The sequence below is a fragment of the Lynx canadensis genome, chromosome F1 (assembly GCF_007474595.2).
Source record: "Lynx canadensis isolate LIC74 chromosome F1, mLynCan4.pri.v2, whole genome shotgun sequence".
NCBI lineage: Eukaryota > Metazoa > Chordata > Mammalia > Carnivora > Felidae > Lynx > Lynx canadensis.
In genome coordinates, this window is record NC_044319.2 from 15,861,018 (window position 1) to 15,878,835 (window position 17,818).

At 37.1% G+C, this 17,818-nt stretch overlaps 1 protein-coding gene across 3 annotated transcripts in view; it reads right to left on the bottom strand.

Annotated features, from left to right (window-relative positions):
* Positions 1-17,818, bottom strand: part of RC3H1 (ring finger and CCCH-type domains 1) — an 86,728-nt gene that overhangs the window by 24,322 nt on the left and 44,588 nt on the right. For all 3 annotated transcript variants that reach the window (XM_030303252.1, XM_030303250.1, XM_030303251.1), the window contains exons 6-11: positions 16,520-16,720; positions 12,898-13,030; positions 8,187-8,305; positions 6,082-6,194; positions 2,246-2,527; positions 1,494-1,708 (exon numbers count right to left, since the gene is read on the bottom strand). In XM_030303252.1, coding sequence (XP_030159112.1) covers positions 1,494-1,708; positions 2,246-2,527; positions 6,082-6,194; positions 8,187-8,305; positions 12,898-13,030; positions 16,520-16,720 — 1,063 coding nt within the window. The remainder of the gene's footprint in view (positions 1-1,493; positions 1,709-2,245; positions 2,528-6,081; positions 6,195-8,186; positions 8,306-12,897; positions 13,031-16,519; positions 16,721-17,818) is intronic.

The window sequence follows — 17,818 nt, forward strand, 5'->3', positions numbered from 1 at the left end:
ACACGAATTCTGAATGTGAAACTGAGTTAACTAGAAAGCAACACGGCACACAAACTGTGTGCAGACATAGTAGCTATTGCATAGCTCTAGAATTCTTAAGACAAAAGTTGTGGCAGTAGCTTCCTAATTTTCAGACTTTTGTCTCAAGTGATGTGATCCTGGCGCACAGGTAGGACCCCAAAATTCTATTTCTACTGCTTCCTCATTGTAATTGGGCTTTTTTAGTAGCTACTTCTGAGAGTCATTCCTGGAGGCCTAGCTTAAGCCTACTTCTCCAATACTTCCACTGATTTTGTGGGTATCTAAATGACATGCATTAAACCTCTTTCTGCTTAATGCAGCAAGAATGATTTCTGTTATCTGCCAGTGGACCCTGAATGATACAATGTATTTAAGTACTCAAAAGTACTTGAGTTTTTCCTGTGATGGATGGCCCAAAGGAAGATACAAAAACCTTTCATCATATTTTTATGTGTACTGACAATGTCATACCAATTTAAAGCTATTCTTTTGAAAGTAGAGAAGGCATTTCTGATTCAAAGTTAAGATAGCCTTGGGGAAAAAAGGAGAACATCTTTGATCTATCCCAGTTTAAAAAATAATAGCACTACACTGTCTCTGACAGAGATCCAACACTTTAGTTTAAAAAGCAGTGTTCATGTTTTTTCATAGCAATTGTGTATGTGAAGCCTCTTGGTCATCTCCTCTATTATCCATACCTGGTATTATCATTAAAACTGGCTAATTTTTCAAATTTGCCTATTTCCTTAAATCCCTTCTTCTTTCTGAACACACTAATCTAGGTCTCAATACTCAAAACCTGGTTTAACAACAGTCTCCTTACTACTCCTTGACTCTAGACTGTCATCTTTGCAATCCATTTGTAAATTTATCTTTCTATTCCCATACCTCTAGTTAGAGCATTCTTCCATAAAGTCTTTTTGATTCCTTAATTCTCAGTGATCTCCCTTGAGTCTTGCAGTTCATCTCTCCCACATTAATATTAACTACCACAATGGAACATTGAATTTTAAACACACACATACCCACATATATATACAACATATGTACGCTCACACTATCATTTATTAATATTGATTCTACACTATCAACTCTCTGTACCATGTATGCTGCATTATTCTCATAAATGTTACAGGGCCCCCAAAAGTATTATGTGATAACTGAAAAACATAGTGTGTGTACCCACCATAATATTCTTTCCATGGTCTACTTGGGCAACTTGTTATTTCCACAAATATATGCACATATTTGATATACAACTAGCTTTCAGTGATTTGGGCAGTTGGTTTATTTATAAAGCTTTGCTAACTCACTTATTTTATACTATTTAGTTGATCATAAAGTCTCAACTTTTTCTACAGTATTAAATAAGTGCATTTATTTACCTCGAGGCTTCTGTAAATATGATCACTCTTTCTTGGAATTGTTCTAACTCCTAAGAAAAGTGAGCAACATAAATAAAAGATCATTACCCTGCTGATAAGGTGCTGGTTCAAATGGTGGGGCAGCTCCTCGAGGATCCTGATAATAAACATCTGCCTGTTGCGCTGGATATAACTGAGAACCCCGTGGGACCATCTGAAGGGGTTTGGTGACAGGCATGGGAGGCAAGTCTGTTGGCCCCCTTGGAGGTACAGGATGTGGATTCACAGGTAAGGCAGAAATACTCTTAGGGACAGATTCCAGCCTAAAAGAATAAAATTCCAAAGGTCAACTTTAAGGTCTCAAAAATACTTCTAATATACACATATTGTAAATGTAAAAAAAAACAAACAAAAAACAGACTCAATTTGGGGAACTTTTTCTTTTTTTATTTATTTTGAGTGGGGGCGGGGGGCGGGGTGGGGACACAAATGCATGGGTGAGCAGGAGGGGCACAGAGAGAATCCCAAGCATGCTCCATGCTGTGAGTGCCTGAACCCACAAACCGAGAGATCATGACCTGAACCAAAATCAAGAGTCAGATGCCCAACCAACTGAGCCACCCAGGCACCCTGGAAAACTGTTTTTTCCTAATAGTCATTTCTTTTACAAAATTTGTAAACTTTGATCTTATCTCACTTATGCTAATTATTTCTTAAAACGAACTGGCATAGAAAATAAACAAAATATAGCCAAAAATGAGTTGTTTTTTTTTTTTAAACCAAAACACTGATTATCTTTCTTCCCTCGACTTTGTTTATAAAGGAGAAATTTTAAATAAAAATTAGGAAAAATAACGTACAAGTCAGGAGGGGATCCAGGGGCACTACTGCTCAGATGATCTATCTTTCCTGGTTTCAGACTAGAATCGTAGGTGGGGTCTGTCCCTCGTGGAATCAGCTGTGTTACCGTATTCCCTGCTGATACAATTCCATTTGGCAGAGCGGGGGTTTTTCTGTTAGGCAGATCCACTGCACCTTCATCTGGAAGGACAGCTGCTGAGGGCAGGCCCACCTCATTAAGTTGACCCAAAGAGGCACTCAGGGGTCTTCTGGGAACCAGGCGTTTGTTCATTTTACGAAACCTATATAAAAAGCAAAAGCATACACCAAAACCCAAAATTATAAAAGCGAAACCAAGCACTAAAATGTATTTAAGAAACAGATACAAAAGGAAAAGATGCCAAGAACATTACTTTCTGGAAATTCTCTTGAAACACTGGCTGTAGCAATCAACCTGAAAACTTGTATGTGTGTATACCCTATAAAATGTCAGGCAACACACGAAGTATAAAATTCCTTATAAGTATTTGTAACATTACTAATCATATTAATATTTGTATTATAACTTACTTTATTGTAAGTTCTATTTCTCAAACATATTTAGAGGGGGTAAGGAAAATCTTTAGAAGACAGTTTCTGAAATATTTTGCTTTAGCTTCCCCACGAATGCCTTGGGATACAGTGACTCTATACTATAACAATAAAACATAAAGGCTGTGTACAGAGAAAATTTTGCCATTTATTCCAGTAAATTTTTTTTTTTTTTTAAATTTTAGAGAGAGAGCATGATGGGGGCAGAGGGAAAGAGTGAGAAAGAGTGAGTCTCAAGTAGGCTCCACGTTCAGCACAGAGTCCAACGCAGGGCTCGATCCCACAACCCTGGGGGGATAATGACCTGAGCCAAAACCAAGAGTCGGATGCTCAATACACTGAACCACACAGGCTCTCCTCCATTAAAATTTGTATATAATCAAGAATAGTAATTTGTATCAGATACGATTCAGAGATGCTGATGCTATGTATGCCTACACAAAATTGAAATTATTCTAAAAGTGGATTAGTGAAAACATAATGCCTAAATATAAACAGATACTGCAGTATAAAAGGCATGTAGATTGTAAATCTAACCACAGGAAAAATATTAAGCCAAGCCATCAGCCTCTACTACCCTTGTTCCTCAACAATGAAAGCAAATGTATTTACTCTTGCTAGAGCACTTTAAAAAATAATCTCAGGGGCGCCTGGGTGGCGCAGTCGGTTAAGCATCCGACTTCAGCCAGGTCACGATCTCGCGGTCCGTGAGTTCGAGCCCCGCGTCGGGCTCTGGGCTGATGGCTCAGAGCCTGGAGCCTGTTTCCGATTCTGTGTCTCCCTCTCTCTCTGCCCCTCCCCCGTTCATGCTCTGTCTCTCTCTGTCCCAAAAATAAATAAACGTTGAAAAAAAAAAAAATTAAAAAAAAAAATCTCAAAGACAAACTCCCATAAGAATAATGCTATTTTTCCAAATGTTTCCCATATTGGACAAATTTTACAGGGGTCAGGAGGAGACACTACTCCTCAGACATAACCACTGTTAGCAGTTTGGTACATAATCCTGCAGATTTTCCACTCCACACACTGCCTTAATATGTATGTAAGATTGTTATTAACAGAAATAGGGTTGTAACTTCTTCCTTTCACATTCTGGATATTCCCTTACGTTGGTACATTTTAGGCTATTCCTATTTTTTGCTAAAAAAAAATGCAGTAACAGGTGCTTCTGTACATGTACTTGCACCCTTGTGTAACTAACTAGAAGCAGAACAGCTAAGTCTACTTACTCTATGCACATTAGAAACTGTTATAATGTTCCAAAACTATTACAACTCCTACTGATAATATCTTAAAAAATGTCCTTTTTCATTATATTATCACACACTGGGTAGTATTACAGTCTCTATGAATTTGATAGTTCAAAATATAATTTTGTCTTAATTTGTATTTAACAATCAATGAAGTTGAACATACTTTTACATGTTTATTACTATTTCTTCTGTGAAGTGCTTATGTGTTCATGAGCCATATATTTACTGGTTCTTCTCTTTCTTACAGATTTGTAGCAACTCATTTTGTGTTAGGGGTACGTCCTCTGTATGTCATTTCCCCAGCAATCTTTTTTTTGAATTCTGGTGTTTGGGCCTTATCTTAACTTTTCTGTAATCAAATTTATCAGTCTTCTCCTTTATGGATGCTGGGTTGTCATTCTTGAAAAAATCCTTTCCTATTGTAAGATTAGGTTAACAAAAACAGCAAAGATCCCTAAGTAGTGTATCATTTCCTTCTTAAAGATTTAGATCTCTGATACGTTTATAATTCGGTTTGGTATAAAGGTAAGAATTGAGTTCTAATGATTTTTCAAATGGACAGCAGTTGTTTCAATGTCATCTTCTTTGTTACTGATGTGAAACTCCATCTTCAGCACAAATGCTCAGTTCCTATTGTGTCTGGCATTCTTTCTAGATTTTCCATTGTACTTCATTGATCTAGCTATTCCTATGCTAATACCAGTCTTTATATGCACTTCAGCTCATAATACACTTTAAAAGTTGATAGTCTAGTCCAGTCTGTTGAAAACTTCTTTTTTTCAGAATTTCTCTGGCCATTTGCACATATTTACTTTTCCCAATGAATGATTTTGTTAGATCCTAACAATCATCATGTTAAGGTTTTGATTGAGATTTCACTGAATTTACTGAGAAAATAAAACCTGTATAATGGGAATTTTTATCCAAGAACACAGTATCCTTCTTTATTTATTCAATTCTTCTCTTTTTTAATTTAATTTTATTTTTTGAAAGATTTTTTTTAGGGGCGCCTCGGTGGCTCAAGCAGTTAAGCATCTGACTTTGGCTCAGGTCATGATCTCACGGTTTGTGGGTTTGAGCCCCGCATTGGGTTCTGTGCTGACGGTTTAGAGCCTGAAGGCTGCTTCTGATTCAGTCTCTCTCTCTGACCCCCGACCCCATGTTTATTTTTGAGAGAAAGAGAGAGACAGAGCGCGTGCATGCACATGTGCACACACAAGCAAGGGAAGGGCAGATAGAGAATCCCAAGGAGGCTCCATGCTGTCAGCACAGAGACCGATGCAAGACTTGAATTCACAATCTGAGAGACAATGACCTCGGCTTAAATCAAGAGTTGGAGGCTTAACCAAGTGAGCCACCTAGGTGCCCCTATTCAATTCTTATTTGCCTAGGTAGCTTACTAATTCAATTCACACAGGTCCTCAATATTTCTTGTTAATTTTTTATTTGGTATTTGGTGTTGTTGGTGGTGGTGGTAATGCCAACGGGAGCTTTAATTTCCATTCTGGTTATGTTTCCCATTTTAGTTTATATGAGTACAATTCATTTTCTTTTCTTTCTACTATGTGCTGGAAAATTTAACATCAGTGGAATTATTTGATCTTTGAAATTTAAGAGAATCTGGGAAGTTAAGCCTGGCAATAAAATAATTTCTTGAATTGAGCAAAGGGCAAGTTTTCCCACTGGAAATACATTATTCAATTATTTAAAATCAGTAAGTTAGAATGGATGAAAATTCTTAAGAGTTTTAATTTTGGGGGGAAAGTGCAAATGACTCACTTCTATATTTAGTTTCCTATTTGTGGGCACGATGTAATGAAAGCTGAAGAAACTGCTTCAGTTTTCTTAATTTTTACAATTCTATATTACTTTCTAAATATTTCCCACTCATTAAAGAAAATGCAACTACTCTTTTTCTGTTTCTCAACAGGGGCAAATTATTCTACTTAGTAACTCTACCTTATTTTATAACAAGTTATTAGAAAGTTGAATTTGATAACCTTTACACTTACTTCTCCAGTTCCTCCTGTGAGTGTGCAAATGTACAGCTGGCCCCACGCGGGCATCCTCCCCTCTGCTTCATATCTCGACACATGTATGTTTTATATTTGCTGTGCTGTGGAGGCTGAGACCAAAATTAAAACATTAGACACTGACTTCAGACTAACTCACACAATTATCTAGACTGTGCAGAGCAAAAAGTCACTTAGAAAGTCATTCTGTCTAAAGTCTAGGAGTCCAAAAATAATTAATTAAAAGAACGGAGTCCTGATTTTTTCATACGTTGGCATAACGTCTCAAACATGTAACATCACATAAATCCTGGATTAAATGTCATAAGGGCTTTATGACTTTCTTTCCAGGTTCTATAATGGACAAACCACTGGAGTTTAGGACCTTCAAATGTCTAATGTATGTCCTAATATTTGTTTTGGACAATATTTAGTATAGCTATACTTCCAATTATGTTTTCCTATGAGACAACACAAGTCTATAGTAGGCTTCATAACTGAAAAATACTCTGCAAACAATTCTTGATATGCAGAAGAACATATCAAGGACTTACAATATTTCTAAAAGTACAAATGAAACTTATTATTTGCAACTCCCATACAAGACAAGGAGGATGGACTTGGGGAGTTAATGAGGTATCAAACATAATACTAAGTTAAATGAAATTTGATGCATTTTATCTCTTTTTGCAGAACTTAGATTAATCTTATTATTTTTGTTACATTCTTTATGATGTCTAATGGAACAGAGATTTAAAAATAAGTTTTTAATCTTTATTTCTTATCATAAAATAAAGTCTGGTCTATGCTTAGACTATTTAAGAATTGTACCCATATTATTCTACTCAGCAGAATACTTTTTAAAAACGACTTTTAAGCAATCTCTATACCCAACATGGGGCTTGAACTCACAACCCCAAGATCAAGAGTGCTCTACCAACTGAACCTGTCAGGCATCCCGCACCCCCCCGCCCCGGCAACTCAGCAGGTTATGTTTAATATTTCTTGCCTCTCAAAGAAAAAAGAAATATTGAAGAAGCTACTGTGTGTGTGTTTTTTTAATTTAAATATTTATTTCAGGGGCGGGGAGCACAGAGAGAGAGAGGGAGAGAATCTCAAGCAGGTTCCGTGTTGTTCAGCTCAGAGCCTGACGTGGGGCTTGAATTCACGAACCTAATCATGATGTGAACAGAAATCAAGAGTCAGACGCTTATCTGACTGAGGCACCTAGGCACCCCGGAGAAGCTATTGTTAATATTTACCTGAACCATATAAATTAATATAAAATTTTAATTTCACAAGCTTACGAATGCAAAATAGAAGATCTAATAACTCTAACATGAATCCTGAGGGCAAGATAAAATTATTGGGAATAAAATTAAAAACCAACCATAACATAAGCTCTTACGTTTTACTGCCATACACTTCATTTAAAAGTATTTGAAGACGGGCGCTGGGTGGCGCAGTCGGTTAAGCGTCCGACTTCAGCCAGGTCACGATCTCGCGGTCCGTGAGTTCGAGCCCCGCGTCAGGCTCTGGGCTGATGGCTCAGAGCCTGGAGCCTGTTTCCGATTCTGTGTCTCCCTCTCTCTCTGCCCCTCCCCCGTTCATGCTCTGTCTCTCTCTGTCCCAAAAATAAATAAACGTTGAAAAAAAAAAAAAAGTATTTGAAGAAAATTTGGCCCACTGGCACAACAGACATTATACGGATAAAAAATGTTAAAATACTGCTATGGAAAAAGTATTTACAAATGTGTGAACAGTACTGGACAGATACAGCATTAAAAAGTGATATATATTGTCTAACTGAAATAGAATAGGAACCAAAGAGAATCATTTACTTAAATACATACCTTTACACACAATCAAATGCTGCTATATATTCAATGTGAAACATGACTCCAATACAACATTAGATCAACAGGATTATTTAATTTCATTGTTGCCACATAAGATTACTAGACTAATCCATTATATTGGCTGCTCACCATACTAATTTACAGTTCTACAGTCATAGTCTCAAAATATTCATGTCATCTTGTCGGCTTTGTATCTGTCACAACATCCACAGTGCCTTACTTCTAAGTTTCAAACATTCCCCTTACCTGCTGTTGGTCTGTTCCCTTTTTGCTATGGTTCTGGATATAGTCTACCAGACCATGGACCACCGTACGCACAGCCACCAGCCCATTTTCTAGCTGTTCCCAAGTGGGAGGAGGAGCATCTACATAACAAATTAAAAAAATCTTTCAGTGATGCTATTTGACGTTCCCACTATGGAACTAATTAAAAGAGTTAGTATCAGAACTTCAGTGAAATCAAGTTAGGCTTCATGTAGCTTTTCAGGTAATAACTTATTTGCCTAAACATCATTTTAAGGAATGGACTGTAAACTAAAATAACTACAGGGACAGGGAAGTTAACATAAAGAAATTAAGTATACCAGACAATAAATGGCGACTGCCATTAGACCCTTAGTGTTGGAAATGACAACAGAAGAGTGACAGGGGCTGTGCTGAACTGGAGTATGTCCCACATCTATGGTTGTGGTTACCTGTCAACTTTAGTGGATTGCTATGATGTGATGATGCAAAGCTAGCACTGCCAGATACACACTGTTCCCTAAGCAAAACTGAAATTAGAGATTTTCATGTAAAATTACCAAGTTTGTAGGTATCAGAATCTAAAAAATTCAGAATATTATGCAGATCCATACTGTGCGGTCCAAACAAAACTTAATAGTGGACTAACCAATCTGTAATGTCCATTTTGAAATTCTGCATAAATCAAGTATTGGTAAACAGAATGTTTATGAAGTTTAATAGAAGAGTTACTATATAAAGCAACTCTACTACATATCTTCTTCATTTAGTAAGTATCTGTCCAGTGCCAGCGCTGTGATTTTATAAAGGAAAAGTTAACCACAAATATGTTCTCTAAGAGAAAATATAAAAAGAAGGGAGAAGACAAATAGATAACTTCCTGTTGGAGACATTCTGAAAGACTTCTAGGTGATGGCAAGTGAATGAGGCTTTGAAGGACACGTGGAGTTTCACTTGGAAACAAAATGAAGATGTAGAGAAGGTGAAGAGAAAAGTCATACAAAAGGTATTTTTCAGAATACCTACTAATAAGTCGTAGGTATTGTTCTAGTTGCTGGGGAAGCAGTAGTGATCAAAACAAAAATCCATTATATTGAAAGAGAGGAGACAGACAATAAGATAACCAAAATACAAACTATTTACATAACGATGACTTGGATAAATGGAGCAAAGAGGGGGAGTGGGACGGGTATGTGTAAAACTTTAGACTGGGTGGCCTGAGAAGGTCTCCTTAAGAAGGTCACATTTGATTAAAGACCTGAAAGAAGGGCATGAGTATGTCTTGTGGATATATCAGGAGAAAAATGTTCTAGGGAAAGGTAAGAATAAGTGAGAAGGCTTTGATGTGGTAGGATGCCTGGCATGTTCTGTAGAGGTGAAACTGGAAAGGAATGAATCAGGTGGAAAAGAATAGGAGACAAGGTTAGAAAGAAGTAAAGAACCCCAGATCATGTGGGGCCTGGTAGGTCACGGGCAAGAGTTTCACTTTTAGTGAATGATGGAAACCATCAGAGAACTTTTGAGCAGAGGGTTAAGAGAATCACTCTGGCTTCTATGCTAAAAACAGACAGACAATAGGAAGCTATTCCATAATCTCTGAAGAGAGATGAGTGGTAATAGTGAAGGTGATAAGCAGATGGATTTTGAAGGGAGGGCCTACAGAATATGCTGTTGGATCACATGTACATATGAGAGAAAAAAAAGTTATGGAGATCTCTAAGGTGTTTGCACGGAGAAAATGAAATGGAAGGTTGGAGCTGCCACTAAAAGGAATGGTAGTGGGGTGGGAGCAGTGCTTAGAGCTCACTTTTGGACAGGTTAAGTCTGAAATTCAGACATTCAAGTAGACCTTCTGGATATTGAGCGAGAAGGTGGATATACAAAAGAATTCAGGAAGGAGGTTTGGGCTGGATATAATACATGTTTCTCAGATACGTTTTTTGTTGTCGTTCGTTTATTTATTTTGAGAGAAAGAGGGAGAGAGAGGCAGAGGGAAAGAGAAAATCCCAAGCAGGCTCTGCTCTGTCAACGCAGAACCCGATGTGGTGGCACCCAATCTCCCGAACCGTGAGATCACACCCTGAGCCCAAATCAAGAGTTGGAAGCTTAACCTACTGAGCCACCCGGGTGCTCCTGTTTCACAGATTCAAAATCAAGTGCTACATACACCATTATTTTATGTGTCACCAAAACAGAAAATATATTGTTAATTAGATTATCATGTCATTATTTATACAGATGCATCCCAATTTCAGAAATGCTAAGATCTGAAAAAAATGTGGGCTTCAGAACTGATGAAATATAGTAAATTTGTGAGTTGTATAAATACTATTTAAAGCTATGAGACTAGAGATTATCTAGGGAATGGGTATAAACAGAAAAGAGATACATGGATTAAACTATGGGAGCAATCCAAAAATTAGAGGCTATGAAGATGAGAAATCAGCTCAGAAAGGAGGCTCAGGAGGGTCCAGTAAAATGAGAAGGAAACCGTGGTGGCTTAGAAGCCGAGTGAAGAAAGTGTTAAAGAGGATCATACAGTGAACAACAACATTAGATGCCGCTAACAGGTCAAATAAAATGAGAACCAAGAAGTGATGTTTGAACTAAGTACATGGAAGTCACTTGTGACCTTGACAAAGCAGTTTTGGTTGAATAGTGGAGATAAATGCCTGATTGGAGTGAGTCCAACAGCAGGAAAAAAAAAAAAAAAAAAAAAAGGAGGGGGGGGACGGGGAGCTGTGTTTGTTGATAGAAATATTCTAGCAGAGAAGGAAACTTGGTGATATAAAAAAGAGGATACTGGAGTGACATACTTGTCAAAACGGTATTAGAACATGAGATGAGAGAGGGGCCTTAGCTTAGAGGCACAATTTATCCACTGTCACACAAGGAGAGCAGAAAACACTGTCAGGAATGCAGATAGACAGGCTGGTGGTGGGTGGGGCAGTGAACGTGAGGAAGTGCTCTTTTGATTGCTCAGAATAAGAAAGCACCGTAGTGAAAAAAGAAAAATGACTGATTTCTAGGAATATATCTGCCCTGGTTTGATTAAGCAATTTTGGTAGTAAATCCTATTAAGGTACATTGATAAAAACCGGAGGGCCCTGAAGGCCACTGTCAAGAGTTCCAAACCTTATTCAATAAAGCAATGGGGTGCCACTGAAAGTTTATGAGCAAAGAAATAAGATCAGAGATGTGATTTATTTTGCAGCAGTAAGTGGACTGGATTGGAAGAATTAAAAGAACAGAGGAAAATGGAAGTCATTTGGTCTTGGGGAAAATAATGCAGCCCTCACCCAGGCAGTATTAACAGGCATGGGATAGAGGGAGATTGTGAAAAAAGATAGATCCTATTGTCTGAAATGGTATGTAGAGCAAGTGAAAGGCAAAGATATGAACTAGAACAAAAGACTCAGGTTTTAAGTGTAAATACCTCAGACAGTGAGGTCATTTAACAGAGAAAACACAGGAAGAGCTGGTATCAAGTGAAGAAGAATTTGTGTTGAAGAACAAAGAGGAGACGATGGAGAATCTCAGAAAGCATTTGTAAAGTAAGTCTGGAGTGATGAAGAGATAACAGCGTTAGAGATATTTGGGAATCTATTCTCTGCAGAGAGTAACAAATGACCATCACCAATAGAATGCAGAGAAAACAAAATTCTAAGAATACAACTGGCCTACTCCTCAGTGGGCAAGAGAGGAAAGAGTGGTCAAAGTAAGCATATCTTTATAATAAGGGATCAGGAGTTTTTTTGTTGTGTTTTGAGGGAGAGAAAGCATGTATACAGGGAGAGAGAGAATCCCAAGCAGGCTCCATGCTGTCCAGAGCAGAGCCTGACATGGGGCTCGATCTCATGAACCGGGAGATCATGACCTGAGCTGAAATCAAGAGTTGGATGCTTAACCGACTGAGCCACCCAGGCGCCCCAGGGAAGTTCTATATTAAGAAATTGTTAACAACATCATCAAACGCTAAAGAGAAACCAAGTAATTTGAGGACTGAGAAGAAGCCTTTGGAATAAGAAATGGGATAAATTGCTAGTGAATGGTAAGAGTTTTAGCCAAGCAGCATGAATAAAACACAGGGACAGCAATAGGACATAAGGATTTTAAAATACCTTAGATGTGAAAAATGAAGGTTGAGTGATTTTCAGGTCAAGGGGAAGGAGTAGGAAAAGGGCTGATAAAGTAAAAATATGCAAGAGAGGATACTTGATGAATGAGACACCATTATCACAGAGAAGGAAAAATCTGGGACCAAGAAAATGCAACTAAGGACATATGAAAAATATGAAATATATATAGAATTGCATTTCTATATGTATGTGTGTATGTATGGACGTATGGGTGAACTCAAGCTCACACATACATAGTGAGACAAAATGAGAGAACTTGAGTTTTGTCAAAGCAGATGAGAATGGTAAATACAGCATAATTTTGTGATGCAAGAAAGAGAAAACAAGAAGGATCCCAGAGTGAATTACTTTCCTGGTCAAGTGAGCAGTACGGCAAAAAGTATTAAGTGTTAGTTGAAGCAATAAAGAGATAGATGGACAAGATCGTGGTCAGAAATTTAAATACTGTGTAAAAGGTCTGGAGTAACCACTCTGGGAAATTCTTGAGGAATGCAACAAAAGATAATTAAAAGAATCACTGAGCAGCACTGAGACACACATAGGACAGTCCACTTATTTTCCTTGGGTTTATTTACCTGGACTAGGGTCAATGTTTGCCAGTAGCTCCAAATGGGGTCTTAGTCGGTTCAAGTTTGCTGGATCTCCAGTTCGCTGGAGAGCAATTGTTAGTTCCTGAACACTTTGTGCAAAAGATGCTGGGGTCTGCAACTTAAAAAAGAAAAATATTAACTTTCCAAAAACCAGATAATCCTTTTAAAATAAAAATTACTTAAAATATTGCAATCATTTTTGCAATTTATTACCTTTAATTTTACCCCCCCACACATTCCATGCTTTGGCTAGAGACTGGATTACCTGCTGCCTCAACAAAGCCTGCACTTCCCTGCATTCACAGCTTGACACACTGTAAACTCTCTTCCCTCTGATGCACATTCCTCAAATGTGAGACCTTTCTCAATTCCTCAATTTGGAAGTAGACTCTTACCACCTTACGTTCTTAGAGCACTATTAGTTTGGCTCTTGGAGTGCTTCCAAATAACTGAAATCTGGAGTCTCGAGATAAAGCTATACAATACCAAGAACAATGAAACTGAATTCCATCAAACTAGCTTGAGTTCAAGTTCTACTACTGACCAAAGATCATGACACTGGATATAACCTTTACAGACTCAATCTGAAGTCCAATTGCTATACAGACTAAATAATTTCAAAAGTCCACTCCAGCTTAAAAAAAAATCTTAGAATGGTTTGGGATTCTTGGAAGCGATCAGATTGTGTATTTTTCTAAAGCTTTATGACATACTTCTCACATTAACTCTCCTAAGATGGACACACATATGAACTTTAAGAGGGTAAATTGATTAGGTTATAGTGACTAAAGGGTCTTACTTGGAAACATTTAGCTCTGTATGTAGTTTATTAATATAGATCAGAATTGTTTCCCCACAAAAGATCACTCTTTAAAAGGTAATTTAAAAAAAAAGCATACATTTTAAAAAACATGAAAAATAACAGAACTATCATTTGAATGCTCACATGCCTTTATTCAATTTTTTCATCTTAGCATGCTTTTTATACACTTATATAATCAGCCATTTATGAACTTATGGTTTTGGCTACCATTAATATTATAACAAAAGCATTTTTATATTGCTACCCTTTTCATTATGAAATATTTCAAAGTGTCTAATATAATGACGACACCCATGTATCCACCACCAGGACTTAATAAAAATATTTCACTGACTTTTAAAGAAATTGAATGTTATATATCAGCTGTAGAGAGTATCAGTCCTGAAATAACTAATTTTAATCGCCATGTAACGGAGTTCTGAGCAGAAAGATAGACAACTTCTTTAACAATCTGCATATGTTCTCCTTTATAAATAATGTAGCAATTTAATGCCTTTGAGCTCATAACATTTTTGAAAGTTTGGATTATTTCCTTAAAATAAGTTCCTGGCAAGATTAAATTTGATCAAAAGACATGAATATTTTGTTTTTATTCACTGACAAATTGTTTCCCAAAAGATCTGTAATACATTTTACAAACCATCAGCAATGTATGGCAATATATGTCTCTTTGACTAATATAATAGGCAATATTTGTTAGGTCACTATTTTAATGGTGTATTTAATTATTACTGGAGTTGAGTTCTATCCTATCAATTAAATGTATTTCCTCTTTGTGAACTGATAGTTCACGTTTCTTTGTCCACTAATTTACTATGATTATTGCTTTTCATATCACTTTTAATAAATTATCTGCACTGTCCAACACAGTAGTTATTAGCAATAAGTGGCTATTTAAGTTTAAATTAATAAAATAAAATAAAAATGTAGTTCTTCAGTTGCACGCTCACATTCTGGGTGCTAAACAGCTGTGGGTGGTTAGTGATCACCAATTAGACACTGCATTTATAAAACATTTTCATTACCACAGAAAGTTCTACTGCTCTGCATGAAAAGATGCCACATACACTGCAAAGTTTGTTTACCAGTTTGTTGTAAGAAGGTCTCTGGATATTATTCGAACTACTGCTCATGATGTGAGGATACTGTTATAGGATAAATTATATAGTCTAGTTCACACAAAAAGGTCAACCTCCTTAGAGAATCTTTATAAAAGCAAGCCAAGTTTCTCTTCAGAGGTAGATAGCTACTCCTATAAGAGACCATTACTAAAGTTTCAAAACATTTTCATCAGTCAGCTGCATAATGTCAGACATAGGAGTTGGAGGTAGAATTTGGGCAAAAGTATCTAGAAAAGATTTATAGGACAAAAATATATTACATTGGAAATTATGTAACAGGCAGTTATAAAACACATTTTGCAACTGTCCTTTGACATCAATACACTACTCATTCAAAGAATCCTATCTTTGGGAACAGCCAAAAAAAAAAAAAAAAAAAGTGGCAGAATAGTCCGGAAAGAGATTTTGTGGCTAAGAACATAGATTCTAGAATCACTATACCCGAGTTCAAATCCAGCCCCATCACTGATTACCTATATTACCCTGGAGAAATGTATTTAACCTCTCTCTGTCTCCTTTAATAATACCTTTAAGACCTTTAATAATACAGGTCTATTAAAAGGATTAAATGATTATCCCACGAGGCATTAGTAGGCTCTCAGTAAGTGTTAAATAGTATTATATTTAGACTACTCTTACATATTGATCTTAATTTCTGCAAATTGTGAGGTGGGTTCTAATGAAAACAAGTATTTAAGGTAAAATAGTAAAAATTAATGCTATTACTGAACGTAATATATTTACATGCTGCTTTAAGACCTTTTTTTTTTTGCACTTTCATATATTTCATGTTGAATTACAACAAAAACAATTACAGTATTACCCTAGCTTTAACAAAATTAAATACAGTTCTTAGAGTCAGCAATAATGGAGCTACTCTAGTACGCTTAGTGATCTTTATATCATAACAAAGAACAGAAAAAGTAGAAATACATTTATTGAAAATCTGATCAAACCTAGAATGATTCAGTAACTTATGTGAAATTATTGTGACTGAGAATCTTAAGAAATCTCAACTTATACATCTTCCAGACCATTAAATGGCTGTTATAGGAAGACAATAAAGGCCTTTAGAAAATGGGCTTAATGATTTAACAATGATTAAAACTCAGAGAAGAAAGAAGAAAGAGAGGCAACAACAATAGAGATGGAAGACACTCAAAAAGAATACAAAAGAGTGTAGGACAAAGCGTTAGAACACTACAGTGAAATCTTTTTATTTTTTTCTTAATGTTTTTATTTATTTTTGAAGGGGAGAGAGATACAGCATAGCAGGGGAGGGGCAGAGAGAGAGGGAGACGCAGAATTGAAAGCAGGGTCCAGGCTCGGAGCTGTCAGCACAGAGCCTGATGCGGGGCTCAAACTCACGAACTGTGAGATCATGACCTGAGCTGAAGTCGAACGCTTAACCGACTGGGCCACCCAGGCTCCCTATAGTGAAATCTTATATGAATGATGTCACTTGTACATCAATTTAATTTATATGAACAAACTGGTAATGATGTGACTAGTTATGATACTCAGCTACAGATAACATAACTTGTAAGAAGAGCCTGACATATGGTATTCACTCTAACATACATTTGTTAAATAAATAAATTACTAAATCATCAATTATCAAAACTCCAAGATGTGTCCAAGTAAGGAACATAAAAGGGTCTACCTTGTCAATGATTGACTGCATATGAGACTTGTGAGACTGGTCTCCATAAAGCAATGAGGACCATTGGTCTGGTGCAATCCGTAAGCCTGCTTCCATGGCAATCTGCACTATCTGAGAGTCGTGTTCTCGCCGCAGAGCTTCATAGGTTCTAAATTCTTCCTTCAGCTGCATCAAAGAAGAGTCTTCATCACGTTTGGTGACCTAGTAAGACACACATAATCTCATGAGTCAGGTAAGAAACAAAATGAGTTTGTATTTTACATGAACACATACAGAGAACAATTTTTAATATAACAAATTTCTTTTAGCAACAATAGCAAGATAAAATGAACACACTGTTTTGCGTGTAAAACATTTCCCCCTTTACAGATGTCAAACTCTTCTGAATAGGACTTACAGAAAGAATGACTATGTGCTGGGGCAAAGTCCCAAGATTGGACAGACCTTAACACATATACAGTTTATTTAAATTGTAGGAATGTGTATATGCATTTTCCCCCTAAACGTTTATTTGTTTAGGAGAGAGAGAGAGAGAATGAGCACAAGTGGGGGAGGGGCAAAGAGAGAAGGAGAGAGAGAATCCCAAGCAGGCCCCAGGCTCAGCACGGCGCCCGACATGGGGCTCGATCTCACGACCCTGGGATCGTGACCTGAGCCAAAATCAGGAGTAGGACACTCAACTAACTGAAACACGCAGACATCCCTTCATATGCATTCCTGAAAAGAAGAAAATATGTGGGGCGCCTGGCTGGCTCAGTCAGTGACAGCATGTGACTCTTGGTCTGAGTCATGAGTTCAAGCCCCATGTTGGGTGTGGAGCCTACTTTTTTATATATACATATGTCTGTGCGTGTGTGTACACGTGTGTGTCTGTGTGTGTGTGTATGTGTGTGTGTACGCGCGTATGTGTGTTAAGGTAAAATATATTCTACAGTATATTAGGATACAGGTGATCCTGGACGAGATGAGCCTTTGGCCTAAACCCCACTTGACTCAAAATGTAACGATATAACAAAAATAACAGCAGTAACTACCTCAACAAGCTTAGAGAATTCAATGAGTTAATTTGTCAATATGATGGTTAATAAGTTAACACACTGACTAGCACATGCTAAGGGCTCAATAAATGTTAATCATTTTAATCACTAAAAGATATTAGCATCATTATTATTTTGCACTTTCTGATGGTGGCCTGGACTGCAAAACTCCATGGAAAATTAAGCTAAGCACAGATTATTCATTTTTAGAATCACGCCAGCATCTGAATGGTACTGTTAGGAGTACCACCTAGCTCAACGC